Source organism: Orcinus orca, chromosome 2 (genome assembly GCF_937001465.1).
Source record: "Orcinus orca chromosome 2, mOrcOrc1.1, whole genome shotgun sequence".
NCBI classification, from domain to species: Eukaryota; Metazoa; Chordata; class Mammalia; order Artiodactyla; family Delphinidae; genus Orcinus; species Orcinus orca.
This window is the reverse complement of record NC_064560.1, coordinates 95,060,084-95,087,268: the sequence shown is the minus strand read 5'-3', so window position 1 is coordinate 95,087,268 and position 27,185 is coordinate 95,060,084. Positions and strand designations below refer to the sequence as shown.

The 27,185-nt window shown below is 37.4% G+C and overlaps 1 protein-coding gene across 5 annotated transcripts in view; it reads right to left on the bottom strand.

The window, feature by feature from the left end:
• The window catches only part of HERC1 (HECT and RLD domain containing E3 ubiquitin protein ligase family member 1), a 215,833-nt gene that overhangs the window by 71,853 nt on the left and 116,795 nt on the right, over positions 1 to 27,185 (bottom strand). For 4 of the 5 annotated variants that reach the window (XM_049706186.1, XM_049706187.1, XM_049706188.1 and 1 more), the window contains 14 exons: positions 25,706 to 25,974; positions 23,806 to 24,021; positions 23,041 to 23,161; positions 22,567 to 22,804; positions 22,209 to 22,393; positions 19,865 to 20,020; positions 17,878 to 17,984; positions 17,227 to 17,337; positions 14,320 to 14,496; positions 9,428 to 9,667; positions 8,959 to 9,042; positions 6,636 to 7,156; positions 3,807 to 4,582; positions 1,794 to 1,992 (listed from right to left, as the gene is read on the bottom strand). In XM_049706186.1, the coding sequence (XP_049562143.1) occupies positions 1,794 to 1,992; positions 3,807 to 4,582; positions 6,636 to 7,156; positions 8,959 to 9,042; positions 9,428 to 9,667; positions 14,320 to 14,496; positions 17,227 to 17,337; positions 17,878 to 17,984; positions 19,865 to 20,020; positions 22,209 to 22,393; positions 22,567 to 22,804; positions 23,041 to 23,161; positions 23,806 to 24,021; positions 25,706 to 25,974 (3,400 nt within the window). The remainder of the gene's footprint in view (positions 1 to 1,793; positions 1,993 to 3,806; positions 4,583 to 6,635; positions 7,157 to 8,958; positions 9,043 to 9,427; positions 9,668 to 14,319; positions 14,497 to 17,226; positions 17,338 to 17,877; positions 17,985 to 19,864; positions 20,021 to 22,208; positions 22,394 to 22,566; positions 22,805 to 23,040; positions 23,162 to 23,805; positions 24,022 to 25,705; positions 25,975 to 27,185) is intronic. The other variant, XM_033437086.2, reaches the window with a different exon arrangement.

Below are 27,185 nucleotides of genomic sequence, written 5' to 3'. Positions count from 1 at the left end.
TAGGCATATTGTAGTTAGAGAATAAAGAAGACTTTTAAAGATAGATAAATTATAAGTTACTTCAGATACATACATTCGCTATAGCCATGAAATTATTCACATGGATTCAAAGTGAGAGTCTATAGGTAAGTTACGGAAAGAAAAGATAAGTGCCCAGTCACCCAACACAAATGAAAAACAGCATATGAATGATATGTCAGCTGTGTAGAGGGGTAAAGGTACAGGAGAAGCAGCCCCTCTCACGCTGAAAAGGCAGACACTGGCTAAAAAATAAGTCCAGGAAGATCCTCACTGAGTGACTGCTCTTTAGATTTGTCCAACAGAACTACTAACTTTTTAAGCATCAAAAGAGCACTGTCAACCCAGTCAAGCAACAGTGATATGATGGTATCCACATAGGGGGCAGTTGTTCCCTGATTTTTCTTGTATCAAATGATATTGAGCCAGGCAGAGACAACTGCAGCTCTACTACAGTCCTAGCCAATAGCAGGGAAATGCAGACTAAGAGGAAAGAAGGAGTCACAGGCCTGGTGAATGTCTCTGGGAGCAAGGGAGCATTATTTTACCATTGAATTCCATGCCTATGGAGTTTGAAAGGCAACAAAGAGTCACAGTGTTACTGATTCTCTGTGGATGCCTTGAATTCTGTAATTGCCAGAAGGATTAAAAACCATATCAGAATATCCTATCACTCTTCTCTTCCTCCTTTCTTGAACAGAAGCACTTCCTGGAACTGTGTTACTTAAGTGAGAGAGCTAAGAGGCAGATGTGTGGGGACCGGCCACTGGTAGCTACTTGGATTAGCGCTCCTTCTGTCTAAGACCAGAGCAATAATTCTTAATGTGTGAGCTGAAACTCACTGCATCAGAATCTCTGGAGAAACTTAATTCAAATGCAAACTAGGTGCCACACCAGACCTACTGAATGCGACTTGCTAGGGAATACAGCCCCAGACATTTAAAAAGCTTCCCAGGTGGCTCTTGTGCACACCAAAATTTTAGACTCATTACAATAATAGCCACTCTCTCTCCTATCCTCTAAGATGTGTTTACACACTGGAAACAATAATGACCTATCAATTAAGGGAAGGGGGGAAAGAAATAAGAAAAAGGGAGACTATTCTGCTTCCCTTCATTTCACTTAAGCCCTCGTTAAGAGAGCTCACAAAAGTCTCTCCCTAAAGATTTTCACTCAAAGGTTTTTATTTTATGTATACATCTGGCAAACTGAAGCAAAAAGAAACTTAAGCATTCTTTGGAATTTATGAGTCTACTAAAATAGGGCTGGATGAAGAAGATCCTAAGACATGCTCTTTCATTTGAAAAGTAGACTTGTTTGACCTTATAGAAAGAATAAAAGTATAGTTAAAGAATTATGCTTAAAAGGAAAACATCAAGAAGAGAAAATCGTTTTTCTGGAGGTAAGCTCTTTCTTGAGGCTCTAATATTCAAAATATAAGTATTTACCTTTGGAGGAAAAAAAATATTCAAAAGCCTAGCCAAAAAAAAAAAAAGATCATTATAAGAAGGTAGAGTACTACAGTACCTGATTGTCAGTGGTACTGCTGATTAGATCTGGGACCACCACTAACTGGCTGAGAGACTTTGGGCAAGTTATTAAACTTCTGAGGGACACTTACAACTTCAGTAAAATGAGTTTGACTATATGATCTCTTGGGTTCCCTCTAGCTCTAGAATGCCTTGACTTAGTTGGACACATTCTTCACAAGAGAACAACTGTGTGTTTAGAACCATAGGCATCAATATGGCAGACATTAAAGTCAACATCCCTACCTGAGAAGACTAAGTGGCATCACTCCTGGGGACTCAGATGCAGGCACCGTTTCTGTGTCAGTGACTGGAGTGGTGGCAGTTGTGGTGTCCTCCAGCGAGCTGCTCATAAAGGATGTTGTACTCGAGGCTGATGGGCTAGTGGTAACTGGCGTCTGTGCCTGTTGGGCTTGGTCACTTTCTTCAGCTTGTTGATCAATCTCTATAAACCAAGATTAAGGTTAAGAAAGTAGTAAGGATTTGTTTTTTCAAAAGTGACGAGGGAATGGGAAACTTTTAATTTGGAAAGCTTCTAAATATATTTCGTAAGTATCAATTTCTGCAAAAGATTTATAGAAAAAAATGTTCTTATATATATACATCCTGTATTCACTATTGTACTCGTTATAGACTCTGCAGACAATAATGTAACAAGCCCTTGTAATTACTCATTTCTTATTTTAGAGAAGGTGCTCTTAAAAACAAAGAAGTTTCACTTTTGTTTGTTAAGATTTAACCAGAGGTTCTCTAAAGATCATTAAAACTGTGTTTCCTTAGCACTTTGATTTTGATGCCTATCTTTAGTCTTTAAACAAGCAAAGATGAAGATATGTAAATACAAGAATAATAAAAACCTAAACAGAAACTCCATGTTCTAAAAATGACAGTTCTTCACAAAATAAACTACTCCCAAGAGTTTAAAAAAAAAAAAAAGTTAAAATGTCTAAGGGCTTACAAATATTTGTAATTTTTCTTATCTGGTAAGGGAGCCTACAAATAAACATAATCAAGATAGCAGTTGTTACAAATAGAGAGCTAATTCTATTTGGCTTGCTAAATGACGAAGTACTTTTCATAATCATGATCTTAACACTCCTATTTATATGCACCACACACCTCTCTCTTCCTACTTACTATCTAAGCTAAAAAAGGAAGAAGGGGAGTAAGGGAAAAGGTAAAAGAAGAGGAAGAGGAAGGGAAGGAAGAAAAAAAGAATGGAAGCACCATGAAGGCAGGTGACTTTGTTTTGTTCACTGTTGACTCCCCAAAATCTAGAATAGTACCTGGCACACTGTAAGCACTCAGTAAACATTTACTGAATGAACCTCATTTTTATCTCAGAATTCATATTATCCCCAAAGGTGAGGATAAAAGATAAAACAAGGTTTTTTACACACAATATATAGTCTATGAAAGTAGTACTTTAAAAAGTCCTTTAAAATGTCTCTGAGAAGTTATCAGAATAATATATATATTGAATCAGATCAGTAAATACATGAGTACCTTCTGTGGCATGAGTTAAATTTCAGTTTTATGAAATGTAATAATTATTAAGTTCTAATACTTGCATAGGTTTAAAATAGAAAATTATAGGTACAGGCACACCTCGGAGATATTGCGGGTTTGGTTCCAGATCACTGCAATAAAGCGAATACTGCAATAAAGTGACTTTTTGGTTTCCCAGTACGTCTAAAAGTTATGTTTACACTATACTGTAGTCTGTTAAGTATGCAACAGCATTATGTCTTAAAAAAAAAACCCCAAACCAATGTACATATCTTAATTAAAAAATACTTCATTGCTAAAGAATGCTAACCATCATCTAAGCCTTCAGCAAGTCACAGTAGCAACATCAAAGATCACTGATCACAGATCACCATAAGAAACATAATAATGATGAAAAAGTTTGAAATATTGTGGAATTACCAAAATGTGACAGAGACACAAAGCAAGCAAATGCTGTTGGAAAAATGGCACTGAAAGATGTGCCTAACCCAGGGTTGCCACAAACCTTCAATTTGTAAAAAATGCAGTATCTGCGAAGCGCAATAAAATGAGGTATGCCTGTAGACAGATGATTATTAATATAAAGGAACAGAAAGGAACTGTTTTCCTTGCAAAGGAAATGTGAAAATTGCTTTGGCCAAAAAAAAACCAAAACAAAACTTATAAGTCTTTAATAGAATGTATCACTTCTGACAATTATGAATAATTTCAATAGCACGGAGCACAAATTTAAAAAATCAGATAACTTACCTTGCTTAATTTTGCCCCCAAACTGGTCTTCCAAAAGGCCATGGACCACTAACTTATAGATCATGGCTTGAGCTCGTTCCAGATCTGCTAATCCCAGGGCTCTCTTTATGGGTGACCGCATAACTGCTCGTTTCACCATGTGGCGCATCAAGAACTGAAGGGCTGCACGCATCTCCACATCTTCATGAACAACTGGAGAGCTCGCACAGTCTGAGTTGTGGCCATTTTCAGCCAGAACTTTTGGTATCAGCAACAGTTCCGCATATTTACTACAGCCAAGAAGAGCACTAAGTGATTTCATAGCACCGAGGTAGAGATAGGACAGCTGGACTGCTCTGATTTCTGACTGGGCTATGTCATGGTTTTTGGATATGTGTTCGTGATTTTTTCTTTTTCCTTCTGTTATTTGATGTTGGGATTCCACACCTGGCACTGTTGAATCTAAAGAAAATGAAGCTATTTCGTTTTCTGATTTGGAGCTTGTGGTACCCTGACTTTTAACATCATCAGATGTTAAGCCTGTTCGTGTATCTAAAGCAGATTCACTCTCAATTTTCTGCTCAACATCCCCTTTCTCCTCAGACTCATGTCGGTGTTTCTTTTCATGGCGCTTGGTGCTCTGTTTGCCCATGTCTTCGTGAATGCCAGTCAGATATGTGAGGTCCAGCAACACAGAAGCCGTCAGGCCTCGAAATCGTGCCACGTCAAAAGGAAGCGGTTCACAGGGTTCCAGATTATACAATGGAGTATCACTAGGCGACCAAAAAGTTGGGAAGCTTTAATAAAGATCAGAATGACACAGGAAGAAGCAAGTGAGGGATAGACAAGAGGAAGGTACAGAAAATAATGTAGACAAAATACGATGTATCATGTACACAGTACAGAGAATAATTTGCACAAACTAGAGAACTCATTACAAACAGAAAAATGAATCTACTATGAGAAAATGGGGAGATGTGATGTTAAACGCAAAAGCAATGAGATGTTCATGTGCTTTCAAACAAGAATATTCATTATTATATAATATAAGCCAGGAACTGGCAAAATTTCTGTAAAGAGCCGAACAGTAAATATTTTAGGACTTGGAGGCCACATGGTCTCTGTTGCAACCTTTCAACCCTGCCATCATAGTGTGAGCGCAGCCACTGATAAACCTGAATGAATGTGTGTGGCTATGTAACTTTATTTACAAAAAGAGGAGCCGGGCCAGGTGTAGTATGCCGCTCCCTGATGTAAGCTATTTGGAAAGTTTGCATAATAAATCTACTTTATTATATGGGTAACGGCCATTTATAACCTGTTCCAGATAAGACTTTGTTTCATTCAAAAAAATTACTCTGTAGTCTTCAATAAATGCTTCTAATTTAGTTTAAGCAAAAGCATGATCACGTGTTTCCTGATATTCATCAAGAATTTCCATAAGTTTAAACATGTTATAATTAAACAAATTGGAACAGAAAGCTTTAGCAAGTATACAAAGTTTGGTGGCATACATTTGTTCTATTAACCGAAATCTTGGTTCTAGCTTAACTTTTCAAATCTTGTTTTCCTTTTGTGTCATTTTTCTTGTTGGTTTTAATTTAATTACTTTGCTATATCGTATTAGGCATCATAAATCCTTTCCGAAACAAGGCAAAGAATAAAAGAAAAGGCAGATACTTTCACAAGTAAAATTTTCATTGCTTTCTTAGCTTGAAGTCCATTAACTCCTGAAATTGTGTGTAAACTTCATGTATGGTTATTTTTCAGCTGAGAGGGTCCATAGCTATCATTAGATTCTAAAACAGTACCACCTCCAAAAAATACTGAAGAACCACTGTTTTGTTTTTTTGGTGTTTTTTTTTTTGCAGTACGCGGGCCTCTCACTGTTGTGGCCTCTCCGGTTGCGGAGCACAGGCTCCGGACGCGCAGGCTCAGCGGCCATGGCTCACGGGCCTAGCCGCTCTGCAGCATGTGGGATCTTCCCAGACCGGGGCATGAACCCGTGTCCCCTGCATCGGCAGGCGGACTCTCAACCACTGTGCCACCAGGGAAGCCCGAACCACTGTTTTTGATACTGTCCCATGTCATATTAACAATGGAATCACTTTAAGCAGTATAATGAACAGTTACATAGTATCATCAATAAATCCATGTTTTCAAATGATATAATTCTGTACAGTCATTAGATGAGTGAGTCCCCTTATCGACTGAGATACTTGACATACTTCCTTTTAAACATATGAAGTTTCTATTTCACACAAATCCTATCTGATTGCAAACACATCTAAATGCTTTTAAGCACACAGTTTGTGCCAAATAAATGTAATTTTCATACCCATCCAACATGTTGCACACTAAGGGTATAGAAATATATGCTTAAAAAAAGGCAAGAATACTTAAAAGTCACAGATAATCCAAAACCTAATTTTAGTCACTCAAATGTTCCCATTGTACATTCAAAGCCCTCCTACATAAAATGTAACTGACAGATCTGCTGACTGGCTTTTTTCTGTCCCAATGTGTAATGGAAATGATTAAAAAGGAGGAAGCCAAATGAAAAATAGAAAGAAGGATCCCAGTTACACCTAAACTAGTGAGCTTACCATTTCTTCACAAAACAAAATAAAAACTATATATTTTACAAGCCACTAGTATTCCAAAGAACACAAGTCTGGGAAATATTCCTTTATGAAATCACAGTACTCATACCCAGATGTATGAAAAAAATTATTTTAAAAAGTTAATTGGCAGCTCACCTAAAATACATAATTACTCACTGTCCATAGGCAATGGCCCATTTCATCAATAAATACTCATTTGCTGAAAGTGTAACTCAACAAATCATACCTGATGGTAATTTCTGCTTCATCCCATTGGACTTTGGCAGACGTGCTGCCCTCCTTGACCACTCCCAGCAGTGTGGCATGGCGCCCAGTTTGCTTGTGAACACACCGACCTCCAACTCTAAGACCAGCATCAACTCCTCCTATCACTGCCAGCACGGGCCACACCTCTATGCAAAGGGTCCTCAGCTGCAGCTCTGACAGGTCAGCAAGGCCATGTCTATTGTGTTTACCTTTCTCTTCCTCTTTGCTCTCCTTCTCCTCTCTCATTTCATTTTCCTCTCGGCTTTGAACCGAGCGGCTTTTCTTTAGCTTCTGACCTGAATCTTTAATACATATCTTAATTTTGTGTAGCCTTTCCATCATTTTTTTGTTAATGCAGTAAGTCCAACGGTCTGTTCGATGAAGGATACGAATAAGCTGAATAGTGGCCTCTGCCAGCACTGCTGCTACTGGACTACAAATGGGGTCTCCTGGAAGTAAGTCTCGTGGTGTGCCACGCATCTGCATATCACAAATTTTCACCTATAAAAGAGGGTAGCAAATGTGTGATTATTAATAGTTCTCCTAAACTATTAATTCTGTAAATTATAAAACTATAAATTCTAGCACATGAATCCCATGTGGAACTAGTATTTGGTCTCCTGATACATGTGTATTATACTATTGGCCCCCAATAAGGAGTGAACAAATATTACAGTTCTACTGAAGTTAGTAGCAGTATGGTCCTATGAAATAAGCTACCCTGTCATTTAAACTGCGTGCAGTCTGTGAGCAGGAGTGCTGTTGTGGCCACCCAAAAGATAGATATAGACCAAGGTGTATGTGACTGACTCCATTTAGCACCAACCCCCACCCCCCGGAAAAGTCTTGAGGATCTATCCACTCTAGTCCTCAAGACGCCAGAATAATAACGAGTCCTGGGACCATCTTATATTGTTCCAGGGGCACAAAGATAAAATCACAAGGCTAGAAAATTGGTATATTCCCAATCTGGACACGCATTTCAAATAAGACATAGAGGCTGAAAGAAGAGCAAGACTTGGGTTAAAATCTTAATTCTGTGTGTAATTTTTGGAAATCATTTAATTTCACTAACCTCAGCTTTTTCAACTGAAAAAAAAATCGGCACTAATAACAGTATCTATCTCTTACTATATTAAAGATTAAATTAGACTATGCACATAAAGTGCTTATCAGTACAGTGCCAGACACCCAGTAAATGTTCAAAAAATGTTAACTATTATTAGTATTGTTTTTTATCAGATTCTGAAGTCAGAAAAGGCTTCTGGGTAGAATAAAGTGATTGATACAAAGCCTATGGTTAAATTAATTCCTTCAAGGTTCACAAATGTTAGGGAGCAATAGGCCATCATTCTAACCAGAACGTACCAGTACCTATTCTGGGCTGCAAGAATATCATCAGGGAAAGGGATAAAAGCAGGTACTGGGTTGCCTCTTTATTTCATTTCCAGTTCAGTTTTGTTGACGACCTGGTTCAAGAAGCAGTTCCCCTCTCTCATGAATGGCTAGCTTGAAATTATACCTCCTTGAAAATTTTAAAAATATATTAAAAGCCCAGAATAAATGGTAACTTTCATGGTTAGAGTTTACCAAATCTAGCACTTCCATTATAGACACATTATATATGAGATGGCTTGAAAACTTTCTATTAAAAATTAACTAGAAATTCCGGAGACCAGACCTAGGCTACTTTTACTTGACGTTATATCCTCAAGTAAAAGGATGGGGTAGAAAACAAATCAACCCACAGGGAGACCACAAAGAAGTTTCTCTCTAACTGGGTTTTACACGAGGAGAAAAAAAAGTTTTTAATGAGAGGGTTATCTCTTTAATATTGTCCTCCTGAAGGTTTAAGGTTCAAATTTATACCATCTACAAGGTCTGAGAACCCTCTCAGCTGAATGAATGAAAGGCAGCTTCCCCATCATAACTGAAACCTCCATTATTCACCTAATGGTATCTGATTACAATGAAGATTATTTTTAGATTTCTCTCTCATATGCACAACTGCCAATAAACCAGATTATCCCTAAACTATTTCCTATAATTCCTATAATTGCACATATGTTTGAAAGTTGACTCACTATATTCAAATTACCAGAATATCAAATAGTGCCTTAAGAAAGAGCAAAGGCAACTTCTAAAAGTAATCTAACCTTCATCTGAAAGAGTAAATTATCTGAGCAAGTACTTTTAATGGCAGAAATAGCTTATTATTTCTGTGAACTCTGATGTTAACAAATATTAATAAAAAATAACAAATATCCTTTATGCTTAATTATAAAGGTTTGAGGTTTCATTACCTTTTCCCCTGGGTTGCTACTATAGAACATTACGCATGGGTACAACTCTGCTGCATCCACATCTTCAAAAGCTAATTTGGGTTCCTATAGTGTGGCACAGGTGATGGGAAAAAAAGGAAACAAAATTTTTTTTTAATTGATAATATCCAATACACATTAAGATTCAAAGCTCTTATGAGACAGAGTAAGTTACTAGAGCCAAATCTCAATTAACCTTGCTAACCTTGCTAAGGAAATTCCACATATAATAAATGACCTTAATTTGTTCCTCTGTTTCAACAATCCTCCTGGGATTTTACTTTCTTTTTTTTTTTTTGGTGCTGATAAATATTATAAGAACAGAAAGGTATTAGAGAAAAAGCAGAGAAGAGAAAATAATCTATAAACTGAATAGTCAGTACCTGAATAACTGAGCTAAGGATAAATAAAAACAGGAAAACATGCAATACTTCTGAATGAGTTTCAGTACCTCTCCATTTTTCCCAAAGGAAATGGTCCTGGCTTCCATGTCTAACACACAGGTAATGAAATCTCCTTGAGTAAAGCTGGACAATGTCAGAGTCTGTTCTCCATTGTGATAGAGGTTACCACTGTAGGCCCGATAGAGCCACATATCCGAGGTAGTACGGTGGTTAAAGTCATGTACTGGCCAGCGAGAAACTCCAACACAGGTGCCTTCATTACCTCTGTTTTCCTTCACAATGTAAAACTAAAATGAAAGTGGTAATGTTCACTAATATTCAAAAAACTTGTTTATATACTATTAACTGTATAAAGCCATACTGGGGAATATGTTTGTAAATAATATTTATGCATTTATGAAAATATAAATAAACATATTTTCAGCTTAAGTGAAAATAACATACAAATGAAATAATTTCATGATTTTGTAAAGATTTTAAGACATTTCATGATTTTGTAAAGATTTTAAGACAGATTTAATCTTTATCTTGTAGAACATTTAGAATAACCTTTGAGTATTTATTTAAAATAAACAATTTTAACTTACATCTCAATTATGAAGCTGAGGAAGTACATCCAGTCCAGAAAATTATTAATGGAAAGCTTCAATTCTTTATACAAATTTTCTAACTACTCTCTTGTGTATACTTCTGTGCAGAAAAGAGTTAATACAGCAGGCCTGAGACTGCTGTCTTTAAAAAGGCATGCTTGTAACACTGGCCCTTGGCTAGTAACTGGGAATTCGACTTGTATACAGTTTCCTACACCGTTAGAAAACTTTCCCAAAATGATTCGGGTGGCTCACCAGGACAAGAATGTTTGAACAAACAATGTGGTTTACATTGAACACGAACTTTCCTTTTGGGAGCTGGAGTTTTGGTACATGCCAGGTAGAGGATACCTTCATGATCAGTCTCCAGTAAAAATCTTGGGAACTAAGTCTCTAAGGGGGTTCCCTAAAACATCACACACATGTTGCTGCATTTTCTTGCTGGGACAAGACTGCAGTCCATGTGACCCTTCATGGGAGGGAGAGAACATAAGGAAGCCTCCACGTGGATTCCTCCAGATGTCACCTGTGTCTTTTCTCCTTATTATCCAGTTATGTATCCTTACTACCTTGTTATAATAAACCCCAGTCATCATGAGTACAATGATAATACTGAGTCCTATGAGTCCTTCTATCAAATCTTTGAACATAGGGGTCACCTTCAGGACCCCTGACAAAATGGTGGCAACGTGAGCTCCACTAGAACAACTCTAAGGCATTAAAATATAATTATATATTTGGGAAAAAGAGAGAAAGATAGAACTGGGGAAAGACAAAACTCTAGTGGCTATGGGGTTACATGTGTTATGAAGCAGCAGGTGAGTGGCTATCTGTTGTGAGAGGTAAAAGTTACCTATGGAATTCAAAACTAATAGATCCAACCCCAGGAGGGTTGGCTCACTGGGTCCCCTGGCTGCTTTTGGCCCTGTAAGCTAAAGTGAGGGGGAAAGAGCAGCCAGAAGAAAATTTGTGCTGTTCTCTCCTCTAGGTGGGAGGAGAAAGAGAGCCCAAGCATTCTCACACATGGGCTTTGGACGGGCCAAAGCATAAACATTAGCTTGCAGCTGCTCTCTTGTCCAGGTGGGAGGGGGAAAAGTTCAAAAATTCCTGAAGATGAGTTTGGGGTAGACCAAAACTATTAGAAGTATGTGTTGCTCTTTCCTCCAAGTGAGAGGAGAAAAGGTTATTTAAATCAGTTCCCAGGGCTGGAGTAAAACTTTAAATAGATGAAAGAGAGGGAGAAATGGAGAAATGGAGAAAGGGAGAGAGAGAAAAGAAGAAAAGAAAAGACTCCAGTGATTTTCTTTAGCCTAGATGCTGTCACTGCTGTACCAGTGCCCTGGCCCAACCAATTAACCCTAAAAATGCTAAATTTACTGCTAGGGGTCTGAATAAACTTGAGATCTGAGGGAAAAGGGAAAAGTAAATTTTATACAACAGCTTCACTTTGTGGCTACTGCATCTAGATGTATGATTAAAAAATGATGTAAAACGTTATATGCTTGTAACTTCATAAATACTAAGAGATCATCCTGATAAGTAAAAGCTGCGAAGGAAAAGTCAGTGGGATACAACATCCACGCTTTTTGCCCCAGGTGAGTAGATCGGAACTTAAATTCTTTGAGTACTGGAAACAAAACAAGCCTCCATAACTGATGATTTTTTGTTATGATTTTTGCCTACTAGAACTGCTTGAAAAAAAGGGAGACAAAATAAAAAGAGTGGCACTCTCCACGCAGAAATATACTTTGAGAGTTTTAAAAAGCAGTTGTTAGTTGCCAATTAGTTCTTATAAAATCAGATGTCTGACCCTTAGAGGCTGATGATTTTCTAGCCTGAAATGCATATTTTTGAGTGGGTAAATTTGTACTCTAAGATTGAGAAGGCAAAAAGAGCTTAGGAAAGCCTTGCTTGTCACTTAGACTTAAAATGCAGCTGTCTGATCCTACAGCATTTAGCCTTTATTGCTGCCCCCAAAAGTTGCCAATTTTATAGAATCCTCAATTCACAGCTTCCAACTGCCTGGACCTGCCTGTAAGTCAAAACCTCATACTGTCTGCTATGGGCTGTTTCAACCCAACGTGAGCTGTGTTCAACTAAAAGCAGGCACCAGCCTAATGAACAAAAATCAGACGGGGGGGCTGGTGAAGATTTAGTTGGTGCAGCCATAAACTGAAAACTACATGGATTCTAGCTGTACTGTCCAGGTCTCTTATACATGCCCCTGGGAAAGGGCCTGTTCTTTTGATAGCCATCTAATTTGAGCTGCTGATTGGCTTTTTATTTCTGACATAGAAACTGATTACATTCCTAACTTTGATTCTTACCGAAAGCTGAAAGTTGGAGGAGGGCATACCCAAGGGTGCATGACCTCTATGTCTACTCTTATAACAGACTGGACTCTTGACCTCTTCTTGGGGAGGTCTCACTGCTGTTGACTTATTATGTTCAGCTTTTTGGACTAGTCGTAGTTTGCAACAACAGACTGATAGCTTGATTCAATATCTGATACACACGCCTAGTAAGACAGTTTATTAAATGAAGCTCTCCCCAGAAAAAGACTGATCTTTCCTACGCTGCTCACTGCATAAATGATTAGGATAAAAGGCGTAGAAGGTTTTGTAAACCTATTCTGGAAAACAATTTTTTTAATTGGGATTTTGTCCTGACCAATTGCTAACCTTTCTGGTTAAGTTGTATCAATATAAAAACATTTTTGTTAAAAAAAAAAAAAGTTTTCGTGTGGAAATTCTTTTGTCCCTCTTGTACCTAACCCTTCTGGACAAAAGGTCTAGATGGAGATAAAAAATGACTGAGAAGACCTGAAGTTATAATAAGTAAATGGGAAACACTGATTTTAGAATAACGGTGGGGGAGGGGAGGGGGGAAAAAAAAAAAAAAAAAACCCAGGCCCTGGGAAAGTGTGGAAGACTACAGAGGGCATAAATGATCATTGTTTTTTCGGAACTGCTCCTCCTCCCGGGGTGGAAAAAAGCCATGCTGTCAAGAAAGCTGTTTTTTGTTTTTTTTTTTAAAAGATCTTTATTGGAGTATAATTACTTCACAATACTGTGTTAGTTTCTGTTGCACAACAAAGTGAAATCAGCCACATGCATAGAGCACTTTAAATTCAAACTAACTTCTGAGCCTTATACCTGACAGGCTATAAGAAGTAGGGGGTGACCCCAGGTCATGGAATTTCCACAGAACACCTCCAGATGTCATCCACACTCTTAAGGCAGATAAAATGATGTCACAGACAAACAAAACCATTTAACAAACTGTCCTTCAGAGGCAGTCCCTCTGAAACCAAGCACTCAATTAAATTACTTAGACTGCAGTGGGAACAGAAGGTGGGAGGCCCCTGATGGGAGATCACATTGGGGTCCTGTTAACTTGTTCTGCCTGACTACTGTATATCCTGATTAGGGATATCTTAACAATTATAAACTCATTTCCAGGGATACCATGTATGACCTCTGGAATTGTACTTTTTGTGTATGCACCCTATTCTGATCCCTGGACTGCCCAGAGTTGTGCTGTGCTAAATTTAAAGACAAAGTCACTTGACTTTTTAAGATAGACCTTTACAATTAATGAGATTTGTTTTAACTAGCTAAGTCTAAGACCCCTGAAGTCAGTACTGGAGGTCAGTCTCACCCTGCTGTCTGGGGTCCTACCAGATAATAATATTAATTTTATTGTAAAAACACTGTGGCCAGGAGCCAGCCAAGGAGGTGGACTGTGCAAAAAAGAACACAGCAGAGATTGCTATCCTTATAAATGTCTGCTTGCAATGTTGGTCCTTGGCTGGCACCTGGGAACTTGTCTGGTAAATAGTTCCCTACACTGATAAAAAATCTCCCTGATATTGGTGGCTTATTGTGCTTAGACTGTATGACAATATGGTTTATGCTAAAAACCCGCTTTCTTTCTGGGAATTTAAAAAAGGCCAGGCAGAGAGTATGTGACCAGCACTCAATAAAAATGTTGGGCACTCGGTCTCTAATACGCTCTCCCAGGAAGAAACATCACACATACGTTACTGCATTTTCATTGCTGGGTGTGCACTGTGTGACCCCTCATGGAAGGGATGATTATGATTTTTCAACCTTACACTTAAAAAAATTTTTGAGGTAATTTTACAATTACAGGAGAGTTACAAAAATAATACAGGGTTTCTGTATATCCTTCACTGAGTTTCCATTTATGTTAAAATCTTACATAGTAATAGAACATTTACATAAGATGATTTTTTTAATAGTCTTTCCATACTTTTTTATAATAACCTAGGAGGAAAGTACTAAAAAAATAAAATGCTTTTAAAAACTACTTGGAATTCTACGTACCTTCCACTGATAGCACCCAGAAGTTACTCCAGTTGACGCCAATCCATATCCTTTTCCTCCACTGCCATGAGTTAAAATCTGTCCATTCTCCACTATGCAACACTGAGCTTTCTCTGGGTCAAAGGATACTTCTTGTATAGGAAGATTCTCATCTTCTTCCTCCAACTCTCCCTGCTTCTACCAGAAAGGAAACTGGGTCAGTATTTTGAACTAACTCAGATTCAGTTCCTGAGATCTCCTTGGGTTGATTCCACAAATATTTATTATCTACTATGTACTAGTTACTGTGCAGACAATGGAACACAATCATACATACAGCATGGTCTCTGCCCATGAAGAGCTTACAGCTCAGTCAGGGGACAGAGAGACAAATAAATAACACCGGTATTGTAGTGAGAGAATAAAAGAAGTTACATGACAGGTATAGCAGAAACATATAAGTGTAAGTTTCTAAGCAGGCTTGAGAAGGATAAGGTAAGCATTCAAAAGAGGATGACTTCTGAGCTGAATCCTGAACGGTGAGAAGGCATTAAGCAGCCGATCAAAGTAGAGAAAGAAATTTAAGACAGTATGTACAGCATGTGCCAAGTCATGGAGGTGAAACAGAGTTCACTGATTTAAAGAATTGCAAGCAGTATGGAATATCTGGAGGATGAGACTGAAAGAGAACAAGGAACTAGAAAGAGAAGAAGGAACAAAATCATGGAAGGCCTTCAATGCCATTCTAAGTTTAATCTTTACTCTAAACAACAGGGAGTGCCTACACAGAATGATTTATATAGAGGAACTACTATCAGATCTATGTTTTATAAACATTGTTTTAACAGGAGCATACAGGATGAAAGCAGAGAGAACAATCAGGAGTTTACTGCAAGAGTTCAGGTAAGAAATACTGAGAACTTAAATTCATTCATTTGCTCAATGGGTATTTAATAAGCATCTACTATGTACCAGGCACTATACCAGGTCCTATATACTCGGCAGTATACTAAACAGATAACGTCTCTGCTCTCATAGAACTTATATTTTACAAGGTGGAGATAGAAAATAAACAAGGAAATAGCAGGTAATAAGTGCTATGCTGAAATCAAAAAAGGTGATGTGATAAAGACTGTGTGGCAACTGACTCTAGAATGAGGATCAGGAAAGTACAATGAAGAAGTGATAATTAAGCTGAGACATGAATAATAAGTTGACTTCTGAGAAACATATCTGAGGGAAGTATTCTAGGCAAAGAGAATAGCTGGCACAAAGCCCAAAGGAAGGAACAAGCTTAGTGTGTTCAAGAAACAGGAAGAAGGCAAGTTGTTCAGTGTAGTGAGCAAACAGGAGAGAACAAGGAGTCTAGAATTTATCCCAAGAATGATTAAAAACACTGGTGGGTTTTTTAAGCAGAGGACGAACATGCTCTGATTTACAATGTTAAAAGATCACACTGGCTCCTGTGTAGAGAATGGACTATAGGGAGTTAACAATGGAAGCAGAAAGACCAGTTAGGAGAATATTGCATAATCCAGGCCAGAGATGGTAGTGGCTTCGAGTAGGGTGATGGCAGAGGAATGAGGAGGTGTAAAATTCAAGTTAAGTCTTAACAGAGAAGTCAACAGGACTTGGAGATTGTACAGACAAAGAAAATGTGGGTGTGTGTGATAGAAAGAGAGGAATCAAGGATGACTCTTTGGTTTTTTGGTTGAGTCACTTACTAGGAAAGATGGGAAAGCCTGGGGAAGGAACAAGATGTAACAGAACTAAGGATGCTACTAAGTATGAGAGGCCTATTACACTATTATTCAAGTCGTAAGGCAAGTAGAAGATGGGTATATGTCTGGAATTCAGGAAAAATGTCAAAAAAGGAATTAAAAATCAATGGCATACGGATCTGAATAAGGTTTTGCTGGCTATAGGAAATGGAATGGAGGTGACAGTTGAAGGAAAAAAGGGGTCTTGGGACCAAGCCTTGGGATACTCCAGCAGTCAGATTAAACAGAAGAGGAAGTATAAATAAAAGAGGATGAGAAGAAGAGGCCATTGTACTGGGACAGAAGGAAAGCCAGAAAGAGTGTGGAATCATGAAAACTGATAGAAAGATTAAGGTAGCTAGATGGATGGATTCAAGAACTATTTAGGAGGTAAAAATCAATGAGTTCTAGGGACCACATGGGTGGGGACATTAGGAGAATTCCCAGGAATTCAGGTTTGAAAAGCTAGTTGAATGTTAGTGCCAACAATAAAAATGGGATAGGAAGAAAAGGAGAAAGGTTTGAAGGAGAGACACATGGGCTATCATTCAAGTGTGGAAGGCAGTGCATGTAGTGAAAATGGTCGTGGGTATGACTGAGACTGCTGGAAAAGCTAAAGACAGAACTCTGAGGAACAATGGAATTTGGGATGGAGGCAAGGAGAAAGTCACACCAAAGAAGAGATGCCTCCAGAGGGAATCAAGGATTGGCAGAGGGGATCTAGGAGAAAGTAGTATTTTGAAAACAACAGAAGGCTAGAGTTTCCAGAGGTCAAGTAAGCTGTGGATAAAAAGCCATACACTGTATTACCAATAACACCTACCTCTGTCATTTAATTTCAGGGCTTTGATGGAAGATAAACAATTGGGCTGAAGAGATAATGAGAAGTAAGGAAGTGACTTAAACATACACAAGATTACTCTTCCCAGAAGCTTAGCAATGAAGGATGAGAGAATATAGGGAAGGCTTCATGGATAAAAAAGAAATTTAGAAGGGTGGGAATAAGAGATGTTTATAAACTGAGGGGAAAGGACCAGTGGAGAAGGAGACACAGTACAAAGAAGAGACTGAATAACTGATAGAACAAAGTCAAAGGAGAAAGGATCCAGAGACAGGTGACAAGATATTCACGTCTGTCTAAAAATACCTTTTTGGAAGAATCAAGTACCTGTAATTTTATTTCTTCTTCTTTTTCCTTTATCTGAATAGCATGTTTGGCCTGAGCAATGGGTGTCTCCCACATACAATCCGACAGGAGGGAAAACAGATGTTCAACAACCTATTTATTGAAGGAAAAAGAATGATAAAATTTGTAAAGGATCATTTTAACTATTTTTAGAAAAGATAAATCATGTAACTATAATATTAAGTCACATGTGAGATTTAATTATACCAATGTCTGACAGCTACTTTGGGTGGATGCAAGTTAAATATCATTTTTTAGAAAGACCATTACCCACTACAAAGTGGGTTCGACTGTCCTCATGTTGCCCCACTATATGGACCTCTGATGAGGCCATGCAGCCTCACATCTTTCTCTCTCTAGATGCCCAAACCTAGGAAGAAATTCCACAAATTTTCCTTTCTTTCTGATCTTGAAAGTATTCACTATACCACTACTCCTCACATCCCATAACTCACTTAATTTCTCTTTCTCCTTGCTTAGAGCTGAAAAAATTAAAAAAGCAATCTCAGAAGTGGAAGTCGTGCTATTGAATAAATGACACATTTACAACTGAAGAGACCATGAGTTTAGATTTTCGGTGCATCATGTTGCACATGTAAAGAACATCTTCTAATAAAAGAGAAAAATAGAAACCTGGGCCATTTGATCATCTTCTACACCAGATTCACAAGCTGGTAGCACAGCCTCAAGGACATGAAGTGCAAGGAGCCTTGTTCTTAAGTTACCAACTAGAGGAATTCCTGGAGGGGGAAAAAGACATTTTCTTATTATAAATGTGACTTAAATTCAAAGTTTAAATAAACCTCTTGAAAAAAGTCTCTGAGGCTGCTAAGTATTTAGGATGGAACAGACTTCACTTCAGCATATTATCACAAGAATTCTGGATTCATCCCATATCCATTAATGTATATGAATATCCATGTTTGTGTTTCAGTTTTTATGTATGTAAGGGAACAGCACTATAATAACTACCTGTGCCAAGTACTGTGCTATGCATTTCATACACATTAATAACTCTGTTGATCCTCACAAATCCTACATTATATCCCTATTTTACTGATGAGGAAACTGAGGCTCAGAGAAGTTAAGTAACTTGACCAAAGCCACACAGCTCAGTAGAGACAGAAGTAGGATTGTAAATGACAGGTCTGTTAATCTCTAAAGTTCAGGCTTATCATCGCCTTTAATTGCTTCTGACTCCATCTATGCCCTGACGGACTCACAGGATTAATGGGGAGTAAGCAGTTTGTACTTTTCTAAAGTAAGCAAAGGTAGAGACAGGATACTGATGCTCTTTTTTCTATCCATTACTACAACACAACCAGTAGAAATAAATGAATATCTGATTTTTCTTCATGCTCTAAGAACTTAATCAATATTATAGAAGGCTTACCTTATTAAAGGAGAAAAAAAAGCTATTGTAAGTTATACTAGTTAAGAAAAACTATTGGGAAAATGAGTATAAACTTACTATATATAAAGCTAAGATGTGTATTTACAGAAGAACCCTGGTTTGAACAACTGATCTGAAAACAGTAGTTACCTGTAAATGGCAGATCTTTTAAGAAAATAAGAGAAAGGTAAGGGCTCTTTTGAATAAACTGCTGTTTTATTTGCAGCACAGCTGATCAGTTTTGGAAATTCTTTAAATACTTTTAACAACAAATGAATTTCTTGCCAGAATTTGCTACCACAAAATGACTGGGATAATTCTGCTGTAAGAACATTAACATTTAGTATGACTCCAGTTTACTGTATTTTTGCAGTTAATAACTGCAGCTGTTATGTTAATAATAAGTTGTCTGTATTCTTTTTTTGTTTGTGCCAATCTTAAAACAAAGATACAGGATCTGAATTTTTAAAAAATTGAATACACATTAAAAAAAGTAAAAAGAAACACCAATAAACTATATTGAGAGTGTACACATATAAAACAGCATGTACCATAGAAGACTATATTATGTTTCAGCACATTTAAGAAAGACTAGGGATGATGAGAAAGTTCTGGAAATGGAGAGTAGCAATGGTTGAGCAACACTGTGAATGTACTTACTGTCACTGAATTGTACACTTAAGTGGTTAAAATGGTAAATTTTATTTTATGTATATTTATCACAATAAAAAAAACAGATTAGGAAAGGACTGATAGTAATCTATGCAAGCAGACCAGACTTTTAGGCTAAGAACCAGGAATTAAGCTTATTATAAAGAACTCTCAGAGATAGCATACAATCAGAAGTTACAAATCAAGGCAACAGAAATCATATCATGATAAGAAAGAACAGACAAACTCCAATCTGCATTTTGATAATCCAAGAAGTAAACTCAAAATCTGTGTCAAATTATCTTATTAAACAGGATGTTCTCTGCTTATCTTTATTACTGTAATCTGAACTAGAGCCAAGTTCTCTGCATTAAATCCACGATCTTCTCCAGTGCTACCTTCTATTATTAACTCCTCCCAATTTTTACTCCTGAGATTACTTTTCTTTCAATCAAATAAGTACTCATAAAACAAGAAAAAAAAGGCTTAAAATCAAGGTCAAGTATCCAATGTTGTTATCTGAATAAAACACACGTGATGTACAAAATACTGTAAAATAAGACAAAGGTCACATACCTGAAGAACATTTCTGAGATGCTATATTTAAAAGCACCTCTGTCCACTTTGGGGAAGCCATTTTTGACTGAATTGCTTTCGAAGATACAACTCTGCGGAGAAAAACTAGAAAATCCCCCAGATGCAGTTCGGCTGCGCGTTGTTTCCTAAGAGCAACTAAAGAGTGAACAGACAAGTTTACATTACAACCAAAAGCCAACAAGAAACAGTCTTATATCAAATAACTTACATTTAGAATGCAGTAAGCACACACCTAATTCAAAACCTAGGTTGTCAGTTAGCCTGGCTAACTGACAGGTTGTCCCTAGCCTGGCTAAGACCCACTCAAAGCCAGTACTCTACCTCTTCTTTACTTCTTTAGTCTTTGCTAATATACAAACATTTATTATATTAGTTTGAAGAATATAAAATTATTAGCCTGCCCTAGGTAACTATATCTCACTCCAACCTTGTTCCTACACATTCCTTCAAAATCCAGTTCAAAGCTACCTCTTCCATGAAACTTTCTCTCTTCGTAGAGATCCCTGGGAAAATCTCTTTTAGGAGGCCTCCATCCTACCCCACTCTCACTCCCAGCAAGTATTTCTGTAACAAGACACTAAATTAATTAAATTAATTAAAGCCTGGAGACCTTAAATATAAAGCTGGTTAATACAACTTGATGATACAGTTTGTGTTTCAGTATCAGTACTACGTTTGAAATGAAGAGTATACCTTACTTTCAGTTAAGTATTTTAAAGAGTATGTGGAGTTATTAATACCTGGTCCACCTGCCTCTGAATGCCTGGCCACCGCTTACTAGAATCAGTCTCACTCCCAGACATCCCCATAAATAGAATGGGTGCAACCTGAGGGGAATGGATGTGGACTCAGTCTGCTGTTACACCTACTGAGATTCATCACAGTTTCTTTTTTTTACTGGATATGGAAGGATCCAGTTTTCTTGGGGAGCTATAGGCTGAGAGGTAACTCTACTGGGTCTTCCCTGCCATCCATATGTGCAGTACTCAACAGAGTGGTAAGAAACTATTACCTGAACAACCCTGTATCCCCAAACTGGATCTCAGGAAAAAGGGAGGTGGCATTAAAAGCCTGTTTTTATTTTATCATACCCTGTGAGTCTGCCCATGCTCTTTGTATAAGCTACATACTTGCTATATAAAGAAGAAGTAACTTGCCAGAGGTTCAGACTCTGAAACCAAAAGCTAGCCCTAAATTAGACTCACACATCCTCCTAGATTCTGCCCTAAGAGATTTAGCTATTTCTTTTGAGCTTATTGTATTACACTGTAATTATCTGTTTAAACATCTACCTTCCTCATTTCCCTAGAAGGTCCTTGAGGGCAGAGATAATGTTTTGTCATTTTTGTATCCCCAGCATATTCCTTTATCCACCCACCTGTCTATACAGTATTAATATTATTTAAATACTACTTTATTTATTTAAATATTATTTATTATAATATTCCAATATTAACATTAACATTTACTGAGCTCTTACTATGTGCTAGACACTGCTCTAAGTCCTTTACAGAGCTTATTATGGTAATAAGACACTGAATAACTGACCAGTTTTAGACCTTTATTTGCTTAATATATAACAGACATGTATAGTAGTTCTTCTGTTCAGGGTTTACGTTCTACTGAAATACAATGTTCACTGTAGTTTGTTTGTTGTTTTTTTTTTGGCTGCGCCGTGCAGCTTGCAAGATCTTAGTTTCCCAACCAGGGCTTGAACCCGCACCCTCAGCAGCAAAAGCACAGAGTCCTACCCACTGGACCACGAGGGAATTCCCACAATGTTCACTATAGTTTTTAAAAGCTGTAAGGAGATGACCATATTACAGCAAGCAAAAATGATTACGGCTAAGTATAATGAAGAAGTTTTTAGTGACTAGAGAACAGAACAGCCTAGCAAGAAGTTCAGCTTCCCTAATTCTAACCCAATTCCCATATATTAAAAAACCCTTGGTCCTGGGGGAACACTTAAAACAAGAATGCAACCCAAGAGATGGGCTTTCATGATCAAATGCTACAAGAACATAATCTGGGGAAATCAGTCACCTAGAACCTCTAAGTTCTAGAGCCACAACAGCCAAGGAGAGGCTGAACTTAGACACTGAGTGGTACAGTTGCTTCATCAGGGTTAACCAACTCTAAGGAGAGGAAGTTCAGTCAGAGGTACCTCTAAACCATACATATTTGGAGAAAAAAGGGGTTTCTAAATAAATAAAAATCCTCTCATGCCTCACAACAGAAAGAACTCTACATTCTAATGATATTCACACAATGTGGATTCAATAAATGCTTGTAAATAATGACAGAGAAAAAAGATTTATGATACCTCTGAAGTCTCTCTTCTCAGTTTCTCCACTGGAGTCAATTTTCTTCTCTTCTTCATCCTCTTCTCCTTCTCCAAAGGAGGCCATAAGTAGTACACCAGCCTGGGACAACAAATTCTTCAACTGACTACAGAGTAGATCCAACAAAGATTGAACTACCTTGGGGCTCAGTTTATCAGCATAGGTCCTGGAAAAACATATACGTGAAATAACATGAAATAACAGGAAAAAAATAAATGGTAGTTACACAGAAGGGCAAATGTGCTTAAACACATAAAGGAGATTACGGTGAAATGGAAATCACTAAAATGTGAAAGACCAGGCCCCACACAGTTCTACCAAGACATCTACAATGCTCACCCTGTAGTGATGGCTAGAATCTGGAGCAATCTTGTACTAGCCACTTTTAAAGCTGTGCTTAGCTGGGAAACACCCGTTTTTGGCAACAACTGAAGAGGCTGTCCTAGCATGGTGTCTGTGCCACATAACTGCGACAATACATTTAGCAGACCAGTGGAAATCGCCAAAGAAACATCTACTGGTTGATAGTGGACACTCAGGGCGAAAACTGTAACCAAAAGGAGACGCTGCTGGGCTTCTAAAAAGAAGAAAGAAAGAAAGGCAGTTGAGAATCTTCTTTGAAGTTAACAAAGCATTTACTAAAATAAATCATATTCTAAAATATAAATAGTAGTATGGAACACTATTACACTTTCAAGTATTTATTCTTTACCTATAAGCTGACCTAATGTTAAACACAGAACATTAGCTACCTAGCATAACCTCAGGCCAAAATGTTACTTGCACCTTATATTTGCATGTGCAGTTACTCACCAATGTGATGCTTGTTGGCTTGCAGGGCTCTCTCCAGAGTAGCAGACAATTGTTGATAAATCTTATGCACAGCCATCTGGATTTCAATCTGAATATTTCTCTTAGCTGCTCTGATCCCATCCTAAATTACACACAAAGATTTACCTTTTCTATTAACAACAACAACACTTCCTACCCAAATGAAAGTAAAAGCATTTTATTCCTAGCCCATGCTAGAGCCCTATGGTGGTTTTTAATTATTTAGTATATTTCAGTATATAAAAGTTTTATAACCAATTTATTTTTCAATGCTTGAAAATTCTTGATTCTATATAATCTCTCTCCTTTCCCACAAAGCATTTTTCCTCTCTAAACATGGAAGACATAAAGACAACACTTCAAAAAAACAGTTCAAGCAATCAGAGAAACTTGGTAAAATGATCAAGTCTAAAATGTAAATTCTTGAAACCCATCCTCCCAAACACTAATCCTTATCCCAACTTAGATCTACCTCTATGCAATTTGGCTAAGGGTTAATAAAACTGAGCCAGCAAAGAATCTAAAAGTACGATAGTACCATGGCTTACCTAATGGCTTATCTAATCCCAGCTATACTCAGGAAACTAAACCAATGAGGTATCTTTAAGTCACTTAGGTCTTTGTATTTTTAAACCTCAATTCTAAACACCAAAAAGTTCAGCATTATTAAACTGGTGTTGTAAAAATATAGTTAAAATCTGAATATACTAAAAGGTGTCACCCTCCCATGACAGTTCTGTCATCTACCTGATAGTGATGCAATCGGCCACTCTCTCCTTTGGCTCCTGCGTGTCCAACAGTGCCTAAACCGAAACACCCTGCTAGAAACTGCAGCCTCACAGATGTGAGCAGAGTGGATGACTGGAAACCTGAGCTTGATCTGCTTCCTGTCAGAGAGATGTTACCTTTTTCTTCCATTCCAGACAATAGTACAAGGATCTGATGAAGTGCCTCTAAACGAAGCTTGAGAAAAAATAAACATATTTTAGAATTCTTCACTGAACTGAGACACAAATAACTCTGTACGTCACAGACAATATATTTCTTAGCACACAGAAAATTCTGATATTTCTTAGGAATCTATTCTATTAAGATAAACATTTCTTTTACTGTTATGACTTTAAAAATTAAAATATCTCTAAGATCTCTATAAGCATACTTCAGTATAAAAGAGGCTACACAGTACAAGGGGAAAAGTAGTAAATTTGGATGTAGGAGATCTAGTTTCAAGGCCAGAGTATTCCAACGACTATGTAGCCTTGGTAAACTCAATTTCCTGAGTCTCAGTTTCTTCATGTATAAAATGAGGCTAATAGTACTTTAATCTACTCACAGAGCTGTTGGGATGCTCATGAGGAGATATACATGATTTCAAAAGCATCAAGTAGTATGGATACTGCTTCCTTTACTTATAACATTATATGGAATGAATACTCTTTAGTTCAAGAAGTAGAAGTATTTCCAAAAGGTTTCTCTGTGGTTCTCTTGAACTTCTGGCTCTACCTTCCCTAGGAGGACACATATCCACCACAGCAGTCCGTTGGCCTACCCTCCTTTTTCTTAAAACAAATAAACTTTTTATTTCGAAATAATTTTATATCTATAGAAGAATTGTAAAGATGGTACAGATAGTTCCTGTATACCTTTCCCCAAGCTTCTCCTAATGTTAGTATCTTACAAAACTATGGTACATTTATGAAAACAAATTAACATTGGTACAACACTACTGACTAAACCACAGAATTTATTTGGATTTCACCAGAGTTCCCATAATGTCCCTTTTATGTTCCAGGATCCAAATCAGGATATCACGTTGCATTTAGTTGTCTTGTCTCCTTTAGTCTGTGACAGTTTCTGTCTTTGTTTTTCATGACCTTGACATCTATGAAGGGCTGTTTGTGTATTTTATAGAATGTCCCTCAATTTGGGTTTGCCTGATGTTTTCTCATGTTTGGCCTACAGGTATGGATTTAGGGATGAATACTACAAAGTCCCCCTCTCATCACATTATTATCAGGGTACATGATATCACCAGAACTTACTATTGGTGATATTAATCTTGATCACTTGGTTAAGGTGATGTCTGCCGGGTTTCTGCAATGTAAAATTACTGTATTCTTTTCCCCTTTTCATACTCTGTTAGCTCTAAGTCACTAAGTCCAGCTTACTCTCAAGAGGAGGAAAATTAAGCTCCACCTCCTGGAGGGAAGAGTATCAAAGAATTTGAGGACATGTTAAAACCACAATCATTAATAAATATTTTGAGGGGGATATTTGGAGGCAATGCTCACTAATTTTAGCATTTATCATTATTAGCATGGTGTTCTAATCTAGCCCTTTTTAAACGGAGACAAATGGGTCAAAAATGGGGACTCTAAGAGCAGATCTGTATAGTCACCAACCAATCTCACTCTAGTTTCTAGGAGACAAGGAAAGACTTAGTGATTAGAGTATCTTGTGCACTACTGTTCACTTCAAACAAACTATCAGGCTGCTTTGGTTAAGATAGCAACATCAAAAAGCTCAAGTGAAGGAAAAGGGGAGGCAAGGAATAGAAGAAAAGGAAAATTTTTTCTACAATTGTACCTTCAGTGGTTCAGTTTAAGTTTCCACAGTCCCTCACAAGGAGTAAATATCAAAGACTTACTTCTGCCCTTAACTGTTGCTGTTCCATTGCAATGATGGAGGCTTGGGGACTTGTAGACATACTTTCCTCTGGCTCTTTAAAACCTGGGGCATTCCCCACATCTCCACTCACAAAGCTTACAACATTTTCAATCAAAGTGTGAACTCCCAAAGACTTGGTAAGATCAAAATCAGACTCAAAGGAGTTAGAGGAGTTGCACAACCAGTCTCTGTTATGTTTCAGGCGCGCCCAAGAGTCGCTCAGGGTTTCCAATTGACTATGCATAGGACCTACATACAAACAGAACAAAAACGCATCAGTGATGACCAAGATGAGCATACATTCTGAAACTAGATGAGGGCTGAGTGCTGCTATCATACTAGCTGGTGAGAAATGGATACTAGTGTTTGAATACATGCATGCATTAAGTGAATCTGAGCAAAATGCTTTGGTAAAAAACAACAAACAAACAAAAACTACAGCAATGTAAGAAAACAAAGGGAAAGCCCTGTTTAATGTACCAGTGTCTCTGTAAGCGCTTTAGTAACACGTTGCCACAAGAAAAAGAAAGGCAGAAGCTGCTCTCAAAATGCTTAGCTTAAAATGCTCTGCAGTATTAAACCAGACCATCATTTATGACCAAAATGGAACTCGGCACTTAGGACACTGCTGGTAAGACCTACTAGTAATAGGACTTCATCTGATTTAACATTATCATTGCAAAGATTGAGTCAAGACTGTGCAAAATGTGTACATATCTGCAATGAAATATTACCAAAAAATGAATATAGAAGGGCAAGTAAACTTACACAAAAAGGAGACATAAATATCACCCTTGGTTTCATTAATATAAGGAACATTTTCACTGTGTGATATGCACATTTATTTCAGGTTGTGAAACTCCTATATAAAGGAAGCAAAGTTTCACAGACAAGAATATATAAGATTTACTATAAAATGATATCTACATAAAATTACCAAGTGGTGTTAACAATAGTGGCTAAATATAATACCATTAGTTTTGCCAGTGGGCATTTTCTAGGCTAAAATCTTTACATTAGACAGCAAAAATGTTAATATGTTTGATCACAAGAACTGTCCAAGGTATGTGCCAATAATGGCTTTAAATAAATATATAAATGTCTAATTCTTACACGTTTTGTATTTTTTGATTTAATTGATCTCAGGTACATGAGTTAGATTAATCATACTCCTTGGCTCATGATATACTCTCATCACTGGTCCATGCATGGCCTGCTTTTGTATTTATATTTACTTATAATAAATGTGAACACAAGAACTAGAGAACTGGCAGAATACTATCTATCTGTTCTTCCCCCCAACGCATCTCTCCCCTGTGTCCTCCAACCTAAGGATTTCATTATCACTCCTTTGCTTTTATTGTTGTTAAATATTGTTTTATCTTATATGTATTCCCAAGACAAATAATGTTTAGTGTTAGTTGTTTGTGACTTTATAAAAAAGTATCCGTTTATGTAGT